At 41.5% G+C, this 18,541-nt stretch overlaps 1 protein-coding gene across 1 annotated transcript in view; it reads right to left on the bottom strand.

Moving 5' to 3' along the window:
- LOC140694800 (uncharacterized) overlaps positions 1-18,541 on the bottom strand; it is a 91,412-nt gene that overhangs the window by 64,369 nt on the left and 8,502 nt on the right. The window contains exons 3-4 of the mRNA XM_072957862.1: positions 1,321-1,492; positions 731-868 (exon numbers count right to left, since the gene is read on the bottom strand). Coding sequence (XP_072813963.1) covers positions 731-868; positions 1,321-1,492 — 310 coding nt within the window. The remainder of the gene's footprint in view (positions 1-730; positions 869-1,320; positions 1,493-18,541) is intronic.

An 18,541-nucleotide genomic window follows, 5' to 3' on the forward strand; every position in this document is an offset into this window, starting at 1 on the left:
TATTCATGGGTAGAAGAAGTTTGTGCCATAAAGACGTTAATTCTTCCTGTTTTGATAGACAGATTCATTGCAATTCTGATTAGAATTCCTACCAGATTTTTCTTGGAATGTAACAAGTGAATTTATGGTCAAGATTAGCCAAGAAATTTCTTTAGAACCACCACTGGGGAGGGGTGGATAGGTCATTAATTTCCACTGCTCTTTCTGAAGTGATAAAAACGTTCTGGAATAATAATGGTTGCACAACTGTGAATATGCTAAAAGCTGCTGAATTTTACCATTTAAATGGATGGAATTCATGGTGTGTGAACTATATCACAATAACGCTGTTATATGAAAAAATATTTCTTGACAAATATTTTTCTTTTTATACCACTAGTCTGTCCCACAATTTAAGAAAAACAAAAAACCAATACAAACCAAACTGTGCCAGGAGTTCTTTAGGACTGCAATATCCCTGGGTCTCCAAGGCCTCTGGTGATGCTGTTCCTGTTAACACACACTAGCTGGGCTGGGCTAGTTAGGGACTGTAACTGTCTTTTTAAAATCGACGGTCACACGTTTCACCCTTGGAGAGGGAAGGAAGGAGGATATCACAGCTTCATGCCTTCAGCTCATTTTTAACAGAACCAAGCCCTGCTTTCACCACTGTTAATCCCTCTCACTATAAAAACACGTGACATCAACAAGCACCGACATCATAACACCTGAAAGTGTTCAAGGTACTTACCTGCGGCAGAAACACTGAGGGAGGAGACAGAAGCTTGCTCAGCACTGATGCTCTTTTCCCGACTCCACCAGGTGAAGCTGGGCGCCACAGCCAGAGGCTCTCAGCCCGGGGAGCAGCACACACGCCACTGAGCTGGTCCTGAGGGAGGGTGAAAGGGAAAGGAGGGCAGCCCTAGGGGGGAGGGAAAGGGGGGTGCGGGCTGCAGCCCCGCTCGGAGGCCAGCCCCAGCACCAGCATAAGCCGCCCGCTCCCGTCCAGGTCCGCAGACCACGCCCTCCCGGGAAACAGCCCGCCCATTGGTGGGGACGGGCAGGCGGCCGAGGAGAGGAAGCCCGGGAGGAGAGGACTCGCGGGCGGGAGAGGGGAAGGGGACGCCAGCCGTGGACTGAGGGGATCCCGGCTGCGTGAGAGGTGGCAGGCGCACACCTGGACCTGGACTGCTGTGGCCGGGGCGCCGGGGCAGGTGGTGCTGTCAGAAGGGTCTGGCCAGAGAAATTCAGCTGAACACGGGCTGACTGGCGCCCTTGGGGCCTGTGAAAGGCGGATCACCCTCCCGAAGCCGCCTGAACCCTTTCCCGGGAGCCCCCCACCTTGCACTTCCACAGCCAGAAGCCCCGGCCCCAGGCAGGAACCAAAGGCCTAACGGGCGACAGAGTTGAGAAGCATTTGGGGCCAATCCCCGGCTCGGACATGGAGCTTCGAACCAGCGGACCACCAGGCACCGACAGCGCATGCGCAGGAGGGACATGGATCCTCTGGATTCTGCGAGAGAAGGTGGGACAGCGAGGGAGGGAGAAGATGGGAGCGGGTGGAGAAGAGGGGAAAAGTGGAGGGATACAGATGGACAGGAAGAGCAGAGAAGGGATGGGTCTGGATAGGGGAGTGTCGTAGCGGAGTTGGAGAGAAAAAGCTTTACCTCTAGGGCACCCTGAGATGGCAGACCTACCTCTGTACCCTTCTGTAACCGTTCAAGTCCCGCAGCTCATGTTTTACCTCCCTGATCCAGCCCTCCATCAGATGCTTCTGCAGAAACACTACGGGGATCACACCCGTTGCCCCCATGCGGAGCTGGGTTTTCTGTTGCTCTGAGAACCAAGCACCCGCAGGTGTTGTCGCTCAGAACTTCCTTGGGAAGAGCACATATTCCCCTTTTACACGCTGGGAAACAGGCAGGAAGGATCACTGCCTTAGCTCCACTGTCCCAGGTGTTGGGCTGGGGGGAGTGGTGTGGTACAAGATCAGAGCCCCAGACAGAGCAGACTGCCTGAGTGTTGGTGCATAGTCCCCATCCCTCCTGGGTAAACCATACCCCACCCTAGTGGAAACATCAAGGGCTCACAGTGGTTTCCTGGGGGTGGGAGAGCTGTCCTCATGTGAAGGAAAAGTCCAGCTGGGCTAACAAGCTAAGTCACAAATCTAAGTGTGATAAGTGTCGGTTTACTGATCTAAGTTCTGCTGGGCTATCTCGTAAATCTGAAGTTTAGTGTCAGTTTATTGGGCTAACAACCTAACTCGTAATTCCAAGCTCAACAAGTGTCAGTAACGTGATCTATTACAAATTGATAAGCTCCAGTGTACTGATTCCTTGCTTTTTGTTCTTTAAGTCTTATTGGCTAATATCCCCTTACTTGTATTGAAGTATTTAAAACCTCATGTGCACGTCTTGGAGGTGCTCAGAACTTCGGAGCAGAAGCCCCTCTGAGCCCGCCGGCATAATAATTCTGAGTACTCCAGCACTCCGATTGGTGCTTGTTTCTTGGCTGGCCTGTTTCCATAACACTCAGCTCCAGTGCCCAGCTTTCTAGGTAGATAGGAGTGTTACCAAGTCCAAATTCATTCTCCTCAGTGCAGGACAGGCCAATAAGTTTGGAAACCAGATGTTGGGGCTTGGAATAGCAAGTTTCTGTAGACCTAGTTGGCAAACTAATGTTCTGGAAAACCATCTCCCCAAGTCACAATTCAGGCTCCTTTCCTACGCGCTTGGTTGTTGCAAACTTCTTAGTGTAGGAATTCCTTCTTGTTAGAATCCTTTGTTCTTACAGCTATCTGCGTGGGTCAGATCCCTGTAAATCTCCAACAAAACAAACGTTATTTTCTATTCTGTAATTTGCTATCTTTTAATGAATGAAAAAGTGTTAAATATCCTTAAAGGTCAGAGCTTCAGAATAAGCTCTCCTGTGTATTTCAGGCTCTAGGCAACAATTTTTTACAAGCAAGATGAAGCCTAGGAGACAGAGCATAGGGTTAAATTCAAAGGAACAGATCTAATATGGAGTCAGATTTGTTCTGTTCTATTACCCGGCCAGAAGCCACTTGAGTATTTAAATCTCTTTAAGTTAAAAATAACTAAAATTTTAAAGGAATTTACATACATAGGTGGGAATGTGCAAAGCATATCTGGAAAAGCATCCAAAAGATAGTAAACAGTGGCATCTCCAGACAGGGCTGAAAGAACAGAGGATGAGGGAAAACTTCTTTCACTTGTGTATTTTTGTGCTCTGTTTGAGTTTTTTTTTTAACCATTTGCTTGCATTTCTTTTTCAGTTAAAATAATGTGTAATGGAGCAAAGGAGTAACTAGCTTAGCAAATACAGCAGCCATGGAATCACTAAGTCATCACTTTTGATTTAAGCCAGAAAGCATTTATTGACTCTCTCCAATGTGCTCAGTCCTGCTTTAAGACTCCTTTTATATTATTATTATTATAATAATACTATTATTATTTCTAGTACTATTACTATTATTACTATTATTTTATGAAATAATAACATGGTATACCTCACCCCTGCCCATGGCTGGTGGAAAACCAACTGAGTTATTCTTGAGTTGTTTTCCAAGGAGTAGAGATGAGTTTATAAACAGAACACATCTCAAGGGCAAAACAGGCAGTGTGCATTACCAGCAGGCCAGACAGCAATGAAGGGTTTTCAATAGAGGCGCCCAGAAGCTGAGAGAGAAAGCCTCCAGGACACTACAAAAAGCTGCCCAAACTGCCATCTCCATGGTACTACTGAAATAGGAAAGAACAAATCTGACTCCATATTTGATCTGTTTCTTTGACTTTAACAAAGCCAAGTTAATATGCTCCGGTCTTTTCATGGGTTATGATGTCACAGAGGAAACGGACAGGTCAACAAGGAACCACTCTGCCGTGATCACGGAGCTGGGGAAAGGGATGGGCTGCAAGATGTATGAAGCAGCCACAACTGTGCCCGTGCTTCTAGGCAGGTATCCAAAATCGCCTCGACAAGGTGTCAAACATTTATGCCCATGTCCTCATCAACAGACATGTATTAAAGACAAATGGAAACATATAAAAGGCCAATACCCTTGCTGGGTACACCGTCCAAAGAACAAAGTCTCAGTTTGACAACTGGCCATCTCGGTTCCATGGGATTCATTCTTGGAGAACCTTAAAAACCACTCTTCTGTCCTCAAGAATTGCTGCATATTTGTCCTATCTTTGGCTCAGGGATGCAGCACGTTCAAGTGAACTTTAATGTCTGCACAGATTTGACTGTCTTTCTCCAGGTTCATTTGTCCATTCCAATGAGGCCTGAGCTAAGTCCATCCTCTGTAAGATCTAGTCCCTCCAGTGACAGCTCATTGAGCCTGCAATTAAAAGCCAAGTGAACAAGACTGTCCTCAGCTAAAAATTTCACCCACCCTTCACTGTTTTCTTAATCTCCTCTCCTGGCTAAGTGCAACAGACTAACACCTCCCTCCACCAAGATTACCAACTATGTCATTTTGTCTCCCCAAAGAGAAAGTAAGGTCCATAATAGAGGAGACAACTACATAGTCACCTCTGAATTCGTAGCATATAGAAATGTTAATAAATAGAACTATGATCATGGCTTCTTTCCTTTAAAACCTTTCTGGTTATTTGAATGAGACCTTGGAAGGGAGGTGTTCGCTGTCCAGTATCTTGATCCACAAGACTCTGGAGGCCTTTTTCAGAATGGCTGTTCACTGATTCATTCAAAACCCAACTTATCAATCAAGGAGTAGCTGTGCTTTTCTGCCAGGTGTTTGTGGTCACTCTAATGCCAGAACAACTTTAAACTATATCCTTACTTTGGATTTGTTATTTTTCCCCTCTTCCAACAAAATTGACTTTCCTTATTTTCTTGCCTTGAGGAATTCTTTTTCTTCCTATTTCACCCTTTAGTAAACCAAGATCCTCAGGATGGGCTTGGCCCATAATATGATCCCCCATCCAACTCCTAGTGTGAGAGGCCTGGGGCTCACATCCTGCCCTCCTGTCAAGGCAACTGAAAATCAGTTCAGGATCGAACCAGCACCCCAGGGATTCTAAGGCTCGCATATCTCCCAGAAACCCTGCTTTCTCATTTGTCTTGGCTTCTGAGAATTTCCCCTCACTTTCTTGACAATTAGTTGTGCAGCTTGAAAGATGAGGAAGGAAGGTTTTATTTCTTAATCAGCATTTTAAGGAACTTATGTAATGAAAGTTTTCACGAGTTTCTAGAACCCTCCATTGCCGAGATAGAAAACACACTAGACATTTTCTAAATTTAGCTCCCATGTGCATTTTTTCTTTGTTTTTGTTTTCTTAACTGTTAACAGACATTTTTTAATTAAAAAAAAATAAGGCCCCAAAAAGGATAGAACACTGAAGGGGCAATCAAAATTAAAGGGCAAAGACAGAAAAATGATAACTACTCTACAAAGTTAATATAATACATACACTATGTATCAGATCAGCAATTCTCAGTAACAGCTAATTGAAACATGACCATGAGGTAAAATTTCTCTCCTGTCAGGACATGGCCAACAGAAAATACAATTAAACCAACAAACTAATATCCTAAGTCTGGCGAGGTACAGAAGGCTACAAGCTAAATGTGTCTTCTTCTGGAAAAGAGGAAGACACACCAGCTCTTTTCTGTGGAGCCTGAGCCCACGGGAGGACGGTGAAGTGAGCTCTGTAATACCCAATTAGCAAACTGAGTGATGAATAAATAGACGTGAGCTTTGATGACAGAGGTGATACTACTATTCATTTGTCCTGTAAAGTATGACTTCCGTTCAGTGATCAATACTTCGGTGTCCTCAGGAGTTGACATTATTCGAAAATGCACAGCCTGGGCCCAGACCTCCTCTTTCAGTTCGTGACACTGCAGTTAGATGTCACAAGGGCACCTCCAACTCCACCTGCAAAGAGCTGACTTCACGGTGCTCCTCCAATAGCCGTCCTGCCCAGGGCCTCTGGTCCGGGGCTAAGTTCTCCGTGCCTCTCCCAACTCAGACCCATCACTCACAGATGTGAATGGACCCCTCCTTCAGGGCCCAGATATCCTCAGACACCGAGTCCCACCACCCACACCTGACCTACCAGATACTCACTGTCACTCACTCAGCACTGACTCTGTGCTGGGACCATGCTGCACACTGCAAACGTTATCTCACTGGATCTCCACAACAGTCCTGGGAATTGGGTACATCACTGCTTCAATTGATTAGATAAATTGTTTCACTTCCTTGAGTGCGTCATTCAAACTGACACGGCTACTGAGCCACAAGCCTGGGCCTGAAAACAACTTGAAAATTGAACACTGCTACACCTCGCAGCCACCCTACTCTGACTCATCACATCACCTCCTGCCAAGCCTTCTAAATGTTTCCAAGCATTCTACAAGACAAAAGTGAACTACGAGAGCACCCCACTCTCCAACATAAAATCTGTCAATGATGGTCCACTGCCCTTAGGAGAAAGCCCCACCGGGCCTGAGCACAGCCCAACGGCCCAGCATCCGCGTTCCCTGCGCGGCCGCGCCGCCTCACCCAGTACGCAGCTTTACACGTGCCTTCTCTAGGACAGGGATGCTGACTCCGCACAACCCAGGGCTTGTCTCACTTGAACAATGATCACCTTCTTCAGTGTTCATCTTCTTCTTTGCTGACCCTCAGAAAAATGTTTTCTCATGATGAATCAATATCTTTTTCCTTATAACTTCCCATCATTGATAATGAGCTCCCCCAAAAGAGAGAAGACCTAATTGTCTGTCTCCTTATCTGTAAAGTGAGATTAACAAGGAAATATGTGAGGTTTTATGAGAAATAATATTCATGTGAGGCTGAGGGACAATTCCATCATACAATAAGCACTCAATATGTGCTTAATTAATATTACTAAGATTATATTGCATTCCAGCAATCTTCAATCAATTTTTAATGACTTTGTCCAACAGACTACTGACAAACTGTTGGACGAACCACTTTGAGCAGATCAGCACAAGCGTACTGGGATAGGTAAGCGCTGACTCCAGTTGCAGCTGCAGCCACCCAGCACTATGGGGTAGGGGCAGTTTGCTCAAGCTCTTACATGTTGCTTGAGCATTTAGTTGTCGTTATTGATTAAAGACAGGTGTTCTTTAGTCAAAGCCCCTGAAACATAAATCTTCAAAAATTGATGCAAATTAGGTTTCAAGAACAACACTCTCATTAGAAATTATTTGAAAATCATAGTCTTAGCTACTCCGCACATCAAAAGGGCATGTTCTTAATGTATCTGACTAAATACACCGAAAGGGTTGTTTAAAAGAAATTACGATGAAGCCATCCTGAATAAGCTCCAGTATCATCTGCACAAAGCCCCACCCAAGGGTCTCATTTCACATTTCCACATAGGTGTTCAGGTAGCTTAACTTGGGTCTTGGTTTCTTATAACACGGGGTGGGGAATTGTTGTGGATAGATTTAAGTAGCAAATATATAACTAGGGTAATTGCTGTTAAGGAATTCTAGAAATAAGAAGATTGATATATAGTCCCACCCATAAGAAACTCAGCATTTCCAATTACAGCAGCATTAAAAATAAAATGAGAGATACATTTAACAAAAATTTACAAGATTTGTACATTGAACTTTTTGAAGTATCACCAAAATAAATTTTAAAAGATCTACATATATGGAAGACATCCCATTTCCATGGAATGATAGACAGTATTATTAAAAATATTAAGACTCCTCAAAATGATCTACATATACAGTGGAATCCCTATCAAAATTCCAGCTGACTTCTTTGCAAAAATTGAAAAACTGATCCCAAAATTAATATGGACGTGCAAGGGGCCCAGGATAGCCAAAACAACCTTGCAAAAGAAGAGTAAAGTTGGAGGACTCACTTTAAAAGGTACTAAAATGCTACAGTAATAAGTCAGTATGTTGCTGGCATAAGTTTGGATAAATAAATCTATGAGACACAATAAAAACCCACGGGGAAAAACTTACATTTAAAGACAGTTTTCCACTAGGGGGCCAAAAACACCCCATTGAAAGAATAGTCTATTCAACAAATTGTGCAGGGACAGCTGGGTGTCTGCAGGCAAAAGAATCAATCTGGAATCTGAACACCCATATTTTATATAACAAATAAAAATTAAAACAAAGTAGATCACAGACAGAAATGTAAAAATTAAACCTATAAACTTTCTAAAAGAAGACACAGTATAAATCTTTGTGGTCCTAGGATAGGCTTTGGTTTCCTGGATACAATACCAAGAGCACAAGTGATAGAAGAAAAAAGCAGATAAACTGGACTTCATCAAAATTAAAACCCTTTTCTTACAAAGGACATCATCAAGAAAGTGAAATGACAGGGGAAATGGGTATCTCAAGTCAGAGAGTGCTTGCTTAGCAAGAAAAATAAAATAAATCATTACATCTAACTACCTCCCCTGTAAAGAAATTGTTTTAATGTTTAAAAAAATATAGTGAAAGACAATGTGTAGAATAGAAGAACAATTTTGCAAAACATGTATCTAATAAGAGAGTAGCATCCAGGATATATAACGAATTCTTACAACTGAACAATACAATAAAACAGACCCAATTTTTAAATTTACCACGAATTTAGATACATATACAAATGGCCATTAAGCATATGAAAAGATGCTCAACATCACTAGACAAATCAAAATCAAAATGAGATCTCATTTTACACCCACTAGGATGGTTATTACCAAATCACGGACAATAACAAATGTCGTTCAGGAGGCAGAGAAACCTCATATGTGGCCAGGGGAAAGGGACAATTGTGCAACTTCTTTGGAGAAGCCTGGTATTTCCTCAAAAGCTTAGAGTTATATGGCTCAGCAATTCCACTCCTATATGTAGAGTCATCCCTCAATACCCTTGGGGGGTTGGTTTCAGGAACCCCACACCCTGGATACCATAATCCAAGGATGTTCGAGTCCCTTTACAATCAGCCATCTGGATCCATGTAGTGGAAACTACAGATATGGAGGGCCAACTGTACAGCCAACAGAATGAAAACATATTCTCATAAAAATTTCACATCAATATTCATAGCAGTATCATTCAGAGTAGCCAAAAGTTACTAACAATATCCATCCATTAATGAACGGATAAACACATTTACCAAGAATAGGCCCACAAACTTTTGGTCATTGAAACTTTGACAAAGGAGGTGAGAACATACAATGGAGTAAAGACAGCCTCTTCAGCAAATGGTGTAGGGAAAACTGCACAGCTGCATGTAAATCAGTGAAGTTAGACTACTCCCTCACAGCATACACAAAAATGAATTCAAAATGTGTTAAAGAATTAAACATATAGACAAGACACTATAAACCTCTTAGAAGCAACCATAGGCAAAACATGTGACATACATCTCAGCAATGTTTTCCTAGAGCAGTCTACTCAAGCAATAGAAAAACAACCAAAAATATACAAGAGGGATCTAATTAAACTTACAAACTTTTGCACAGCTAAGGAAACAGTAAGCAAAACAAAAAGACTACCAACCTATGGAATGGGAGAAAATATTTGCAATAAATGAAACTGCTAGGGGCTTAATTCCCAGAATATGTAAACAGCTTTTACACTTAATAAGAAAGAAAAACAAACAATTCAATTCAAAAAATGGCAGAAGTCCTAAAGAAACATTTCTCCAATGAAGACGCACAAATGGCCAGTAGGCACATGAAAAAATGTTCAATATCATTATCAGAGAAATGCAAATCAAAACTGCAATCAAATATCACCTCTCACCAGTCAGAATAGCCATCATTGAGAAGTTCACAGACAATAAATACTGGAGAGGCTGCGGAGAATTGGGAACCCTCCTACACTGTGGTGGGAATGCAGTTTGGTGGAGCCATTGTGGAAAAATGTATAGAGGTTCATCAAAAGACAAAACCTTGACCTCCCAGATGACCCAGGAATCCCACTCCTGGGCATATATCCGGAAGGAACCCTAATTAAAAAAGACACCTACACCCCAATGTTCACAGCAGCACTATTTACAATAGCAAGACATGGAAACAACCGAAATGTCCACTGACAGATGGCTGGATAAAGAGGTTGTAGCATATTTGTCCAATAGACTACTATTCAGCCATAAAATAATAATAAAATAATGCCATTTGCAGCAACATCAATGGACATGGAGAATGTCATTCTAAGTGAAGTAAGCCAGAAAGAGAAAGGAAAATACCATATGAGATTGCTGACATGTGGAATCTAAAAAAAAAAAAAGAAAGAAACAAAAAAATAAACTTATCTACAGAACAGAAACAGACACAGAGTCACAGAAAACAAACTGTGGTTACCAGAGGGGGGAGGGTGTGGGAAGGAATAAATTGGGAGTTCAAGATTTGCAGTTACTGAGTATGTAAAGAATAAACAGCAAGTTTATACTGTATAGCACAGGAGAATATATTTAATATCTTATAGTAACTTATGTTTAAAAACAGTATGAAAATGAATGCAGGTATGTTGTTTTTTAACTGAAGTCTTTTGCTGTAGACAAGAAACTGACACAACATTATAAACTGACTAGACTTCAATGAAAATATTTTTAAATAGACTAAAACCAAAAAAAAATGGAAAAGGATATTATCAAACAAAAAGAATAAAGTACTGATTCAGGCTACAATATGGATGAACCTTGAAATTTTATGCTAAAATAAGCCAGACACAGAAAGCCAAATAGTGCCCTTTAAAGTGAACTGTATCTAAGCGTTTATTGTACTACTCCTGTAAATTTTCCAGAGGTTTGAAATCTATCAATATCAAAATAAAATGTATTATGCATTAAAAACTTAAAACGCTTCCTCACAGGAGGGCTTTAATTATTAAATGCAGAAACGCATATAAAGCTCTTGGAAAAACAATTTGCACGTCCACACACAGTCACTGCTGTCACTGCCACTCAGAGGGTGGTGACAGCGCTGATGAGAGCTGCCTCCACTCGCTCCCCTGCAGAAAGGAGTGAAGGCCTGAGCTCTGACAGGCAGGGTGAGCGTGAACCTGAGTCATACACAGCCACGTTCCAGACTCTGCGTTACCCAACTTTCTTATACAAACTGCAACATGTAATGTAAACACGCTAGAGGGATGTATCTTACAACACAGGGAATACAGACAATGTTTTACAGTAACTATAAATGGAGCATCTATTGTACACCTGAAACTAATATCATATTTTAAATCAGCTATATTTTTATGAAAAATTAAAAAATATTTTTAAAATGCTATCACTTTAATATTCAATTCGGTTTTTAAGTTACTACTAAACAGCTCAGAATGTATAAAAGCATTTAATTGTGCTGTTTGCTTACATATTTATTTACATTCAGCCTCTTGCTAAAAGAGAATTTAAACAATTCTGTTAAACACAGCTTAACAACCATAACAACAAAAATGCAAAACGGAGAGTGAAGAGAAAATGGAGATTCAGTACTTAAATGAAACCAGGGGGAGATAAACTCATAAAAATGGATTCCATGAAGTCAGGGCAAGTGTTAAAGGCCGACTACAAATTCAGCTGTAAGATTCTTGGCAGCTAAAGCAAAAAGAAAATGATGAAGGGGCGGGTGGTAGAGCATGTGCTTAGCGTGCACGGGGTCCTGGGTTCAAGCCCCAGGGCCTCCACTAACAGATAAATACATCTAATTACCTCCCCCCCAAAAGAACCCCAAAGAAAAGATAAAGAGAAATTTCTTTCCCAAAAAACCCTGATATTAAATTTGGGTTAAATACTTAAAAAAAGATAAAAAGAAAAATAAAAAATATAAGTGACACTGTGAAGGAAAACCCCAGCTGGGCTAACAAGCTAAGTCACAAATCTAAGTGTGATAAGTGTCGGTTTACTGATCTAAGTTTTGCTGAGCTACCTGGTAAACCTGAAGTTTAGTGTCAGTTTAATGGGCTAATAAGCTAACACGTAAATCCAAGGACAACAATTGTCAGTAACGGGATCTGTTCCAAATTGATAAGCTTCAGTGTACTGATTCCTTGCTTTTTGTTGTTTGAGCCTTATTGGCTAATAGCCCCATACTTGTAATTAACCCTATAAAACCTCATGTGCACGTCTTGGAGGTGCTCAGAGCTTTGGAAATGAAGCCCCTCTGAGCGTGCCAGCGAAATAAATCTCAGCACTACAACCTTGTGAGTTATACTTGTTTCTTGGCTTGCCTGTTGTTTCTATAACAACACAAGCAATAATGCCCGTGAGATAAATCTGCGGAGGTTGCTGTCAGGTCCCCATGTCTCACGTAGGAAAATCTGAAACATTTTTCTTACCATTCAGGGTCATCATAAGCCCAACTCACACCTCCCACTTTTAAATGCAGGAGCACAGGTAGGGCCCGACCTTTGCTGTCTCTGTGTCATCACAGTGAGACAGGATGGAAGGGGGAAGAGCACAGCCATTCAAGGAAGGCCACAGCAATTAACATCAAAATGTTAAAGGATTCAAACCCCAATAGGCCTTGAGGCTCAGGATGAAGAGATTTAACTTCTAGCAGATCTTGAGCTTCAGTAAACATCCATTGTAATAGTAACTTGGTGAATAACATGCCCCAGGCAACATGGCAGTCCCAATGCTAGCCACAAAAGGTCAAAGGGTGGGAAATGGCCAACTCCCTGGGAATCCTAGCCCCTTGCCCTAAGGCTGGTCCTTCTACTTATTAGCATATGAAACCACCAAGACCAAGAAAACAAGCAACACAGCGCCACCTCGCGGTCACCACTCTCTCTCCCTCTTTGGGGAAGGCCCACAATGTGTGGAGTGTGTACCTACTTCTAATATGAGCATCAAACCCCCACACCTCGTGAAGTTTCTCTTGCCTATCAATGTATCTCTCTGAATAAATCTACCTTTACTCAACACTGGCTTGCTCTTGAATTCTTTACTGCATGAAGTTAAGGAACAAAATCTGGTGGGGCACATCCCAGGGGCTCAATGAAAGCCTGGGACACAGCCCTTCTCATGCCCAACGTTTTTTATTCTTGTATCAACAGGACTGGGCTGTGAAGGGAGGTCTGAGGCCACAGCTAAGGGACAGAAGCAGCCTCCAGGGCTCCAATTAGTGGGCAGTCTCTCCCCCAGCATGGGTCTTGGGGTCTGCCCGGTTCTCTGTGTTTCTCTGTTGTGCTGACTCCCCAGACATACAGCGTACTCCTAGGCTTGTCCCCACAAAACCCTTCTCTCCAAAATACAAGCACGTCATGTCACAATCCTCTTGTTCAACAAGGAAATGTTCAGCCCACTTTTTTTCCTCCCCAATAAAGTACCCAACTGTCCTCGCTCCCATCACACCACTATTTTCTTTGTGAGAACTCTGCACTCGCCACACCCCATCCTGAACACAGGTGCCTTACTGGCTGTGATTGAGATGTTTCTTTCTTACACAGCAAGCGTCCTTTCACTTTCCCCTTGTTACCTTAAAAAAGCATTTCCTGAGTCACTCACCCCTCTGATTCTGAACTAACAAAGTGCTGAGTTTGCAGTCACTATATGCATACATCCCAGTTTTGGCTAGGTTTCCATCACAAGATCTTCATTAAGGAGCTGCATCAAGAAGTTTAAAGAGGCTATTCTTACATCTGAGTGGAGGAGCCTGCAAAAAAGCTGAATGGCTTTGAAGAGAGAGTTAACCAGGGACAAAGAAGTTGCAGGTCCTAGTCAAAAGTGTCATGAGGCAAAATGTTCTCCCAAGACTCAGTGTGGCTTATGAACACGGAGTCGGCGGGGAGGAGGTGACAGGCAGTGAGTAGGGTGAGTGATACAGGTTACGCTCCCCCAGCTGGGGAAGAAAAGGTTTTTTCCAGTTTTCCAAACAATTTCTTACTACCTTTTTCTATTATTGTCACATACTATTTCCAACGAATTAAGCATATCAATGTCAGTCATTTGGGCCACTTGGGAGAAGCTACACGATGCCATTCACAGGGCTGGGACATGACAGCCCCACCAGTCTAGATTGAAAGAATAGTCAGGGTATTTGCAAGGTAATCACGGGCATGCAGCAAACTCCCCAGCTTCAATGACCTCATCTCAATGCTGGGGCCAATAAAACAACCAAGCAAAGTGCGTGATGATTATGGCCAACATCTGTTTATTAGTTAAGTGCCCGAGACAACTGTCGCTTAATGGGGAATGAGTAAGATCAACGAGGCCCTGTCTACCTGGCCACACGCGCCCTGCCTTCCTGCCTTGGTGCAGCAGCAGAACTTGTTTAGCTGAGATGAACACCCCCAGAGCAGCCCAGACGGGAAAGCTCCCAGCTCTGCACGGCGAGACTAGTTCCTTTCCTTCTCAGAGCTGATCACAATTTGCTGTCGTCTGTTTTTATGTTTATCCCTTTTGTAACTGTCTCTCCTTCAGAGTTTTTGCTCAAGCAGCACAGGGCCAGATGTGTCTTGCGGCCTGCCGGATATTCTGGGCAGGGAAACAGCCGACTCCATATCTGGCTCTGGTGCTGAACAGAGAGGGCAGAAGGCCCAGGGGCCCATGCTGAACCGAGGCCTCTGCACCCAAAATTATGGTCTGATTTTGGGCAAATTATACAGTCTTTTTACCATGAGATTCCTCATCTGTCCATGAAAATAACTGTCCATGGCACATAGAATTACAAGGATTATAGGAAATCACCAAATTCATAACCTAGCCAAGGGGCTGCAAGTGCATCCTCAACAGACAAATGCTGCCTTTACGGCTCTGACACATGCTAAGCGGGGCGGCCCCACACAGTGAACACTGCTAAGTGCCAGTGGGTTAAGTGCTTCATGTGTGCTATAATACTCTTTAGATCTTACAACAATCCCAGGGTGAAACGAATATTATGCCCGTTTCACAGATTCACCAACAGGTTAAGAGATTTTGAATTCTATTCCAAGGCCCTATGGTGAAGAAATGGCAATTTAAACCGGAATCTGGGCCCAGGCCTTGGCTCCATCTCTCTCCAATCCACCTGACCACTTGCCTTTGAATTCCACCTGTCCAATACACAAGTTTCAGCCGGCCAGCTCTTAAATGCAATTTGTGCAGTTTGTCAATGTTGGTTAATTACCATAAACTGTTCTCAGAAACCACTACAGTAAAGAAAGGTGGACGTAAGGAATTCTGCATTGCGTTCTCCTGCAATGTGCAGGATCCCTTTCCTACACCTCCAAATCCAAGTGTATGCTTCCTCCCTGTTTATGTTTGCACACGGCTTATTAAAGCAGAAGGTACCTGCAGTAATTCCATCTCGGTTGCTTTCCAAGGTTGCAGATTATCCATAATCAGTCTGTGAACGAAAATACTACAATGTGAATGAGAATACTGCAACCATGACAGTAAACAAAGAATACTGAAACCAAGTCATTAAAGGCTGCCGCCACCCCCCAGCTAGGACAGGCCTGCAGCTCAGCTGCTACAGCAACTCACAATGGTGTCATCTGAGCAGACTCAGAATAAGAAAGGACAGGCTACTGGCCCGAGATAGCTAGGTGCTTGTCTAAAAAATGAATTCAGTGAGTCCAAATATTTGCTTCCTCTCACACATACAAAAGTACTAAATTCTTGAACTTGAGATACCTGGCTTTCTTTAGATAACAAGCAATCTTTTATTGTTCCAACAACCTGGTCTTTGTTGTAAATCTCCTATATATCCTAGCTCTGCCTCAACCTCTTGGGAGCAGTCCCTCAGAGAGTTCTGACAGGCTGTCATCCTGGCTCGAGTCCTCCCGCCAAATGAAACATAACTCTTAACTTTTAGGCTGCACATGTATTTCAGTCAACAGTTTTGGACACCATGAAGCACCACAGCAGATTTCTCTCCACCTGAACTCTGCAAGTAACCGGAGCCTTGGTACCAGCAGTGGCCCTTTGTGCCCATCCACCTCCTCGGGGAGTCCAGATGAATTTGGGTGAGTCTCTCTAGGTTCTCGGATCTCACATATTGGTTGATGATCCTAAGTTTTATCTGGCGGTGTATCTAGGTACGTGGCCCTCCAGTTGAAAGAAACTGAGGTGAATTACCCACCCAGTGGGACATATTGAGTGGGGCCTGGTTGAAAGATAACAGGAAATATCCACCTTGAGGATATGTCCAAAGTGGGGCTGGTGGAAACATATGAGGAAAATACTCACCCAGTGGAGACATCCTGAGTGAGTCCAAGTTGAAAGACACTGGGTTCAGGACTGAGTGGTTAGGTAAGAGTCTGGTCTAATATTTTCCTCAATTTGGTTACCTCCATTGAATTTTTCAGGATAAAAGTAAAACTCTTATGAGGAAACTTTCAACTCCAAAATTCGGACCATCCTCCTGGCTGGTAACAGCTTTCTCGGGTGACAGAGAATCTTCCAGGAGTGGTAGACACAAAGACTTCATGACACAGAGTTGTCCCTGTGGGAAATCTTACTAGCAATTTTATTCTGAGAACCCGACCTTACAATGGGGAATAGAACTTTCAAAAAAAAAAAATAAAGAACAGAAAGAAAAGAAAAAGAAATGACAGATTGCCAGTCTCCAACTATTACCCCAGCCAGGTTTATGTACATACAAAATTTACAACATTAATTGGGAATAAGAAAAAAAAAAAACTCACTCTGAAAATAACTAACCAGGCCTGATAAAAACATTTTTTGGAATTCTGAACTTATAAAAACAAAATCCCCTTTAGGGGTAACTTGGATTTCTCTTCCTGTGTCCTTGAAATGTAAATGTTTTATCTTTCTCTGGGTGTTTTAAGTGTGTGTATGTATGTATATGTATGTTTAGTTTATTTTTTAAAGGAAACCTTGGACTCCACCATACAAAAGTTTCAAGTATTGTGTACATATGGTGGCCACGCAAATAAATTGGGATTCTAAGCAATTCTTTGATTGTACCAATTTTCAGATATTTTGCCATCTTAAACTTGGCTGCATCAGCCTGGACCACAAAGGCTTTTAGCTTTTGGAGAGTAAACCTTTGAATTTTATTTAGGCAACACCCCGACTCTCATGTGGAAGTGCCTCTTCATCTTATTGGTTTAAAATCACTATATATATATATTATATTTGTATATAAATTGACGGCCATATGATGGATTTTTTAATTTGGAAAAACTTTTTAATTGGTGAAAGTTTAAAGAGATCTCATTATAAACAGTTGTTTTATGGTTTCTATTAAAATCAAGTTTAAATGTAGAAAAATATATCTAATGGTTAACCTAAGAACTTAGTTAAAAAAATAAAACTGGTTTGAAAAGCTACGTTTGTGTTTTCCTTTCTGATAAATGTTTCTAGATATGCTAATAAAAACTTAGAATAATTAATGTTAATTAGGTTGAATAACTGGAAAAATGATTGTAAAAATGTCGAAAAAAAAAATAAGTGGCTTATCCCAAAAGGATAAATATTTTTATATGGTTATTTTGAATCAAATAAATAAAATGGACATTTTTGGATTTACATACAGGGTTTTGATACTACACAACGTAAAGTTAAAAAAAAAAAGGGCCAAAGAGTTCACCTACTACCCCCCAAGATTAAAGTTCAAACAAGCCCATTTTACTTACCACAGTTTGAAATATATGTATATATAGACTGAAATACTTGATCAATAATTGGGATAACAGACCAATTAATGAAATTAAAAACTGAGAAGTGCCTAAGCTCTTTGACTGAATCTTGGGCATCCTAGAGACTTCTATAAAATTATATACAATGCACACACACACAAAAAAAGGTTTCTGGCACTCCTTCTAGAAATAAGAATTATTGATTAAACTTAATAAATATAAAAATTAAAGGTATAAGATTTAATAAAATTGAGATAAAAGTTTGTGAAATTGGTATATTTAAATGGTCTTTATACAAAACTTTTGCTTGTGTTGTGGGATACATATGTTTAAGAGGAAAAACACTTCCCCTTCTTGGTATTATAAGGCTAGGCACATATCTGTCCCTCTGAAAATATTAATTGAACAAATTAAAATAAACCAATATAGTTACATAAGCCGTCCAATATAATGTAAAACTAAAAACTAATTTGAGTGGCTAATAAAAAAAATACAGGTTTACCCTGGGTTTAACTTATAACACAAGGAAAAGAGATCTTACTAAATGCCTTATGCAAGTTTTGGAAGACATATTTAAGTAAGCCTTAAAGTTTTAAAACATGGAATTCTTTGTTTACAGCTCTTCTCACTGATACAAAAATGCCATTTAAGGAGATAAAATACGACCTGGGTGAGAGAGCAGTTCTCTGGGGACCTGGAAGACAGTGTCTTTGTCTTGCACATCAGAAATATAAATACAACAAACAGTGACCTAGGACTGAGTCTAATTAGCTCAACGAAATAAACCTTAAGGCCAAGAAATTTTTGGCATATTAGAACTCAGAACTCTGAAGGGTCCTTCAGACATTGTGAAGAAATTTTAACTGTCTGTTTCATAAATAGTAAGCCTTAATGATTTGAGCAAGCAAATTCAGCTTACTCCAACTATTATTATACCTATCTTATAAGTAAGTTTTAAAGTGAAGCTATGAGATCTCTAGCTTTTTTCTGA

Source organism: Vicugna pacos, unplaced genomic scaffold (genome assembly GCF_048564905.1).
Source record: "Vicugna pacos unplaced genomic scaffold, VicPac4 scaffold_104, whole genome shotgun sequence".
Classification (NCBI taxonomy): domain Eukaryota; kingdom Metazoa; phylum Chordata; class Mammalia; order Artiodactyla; family Camelidae; genus Vicugna; species Vicugna pacos.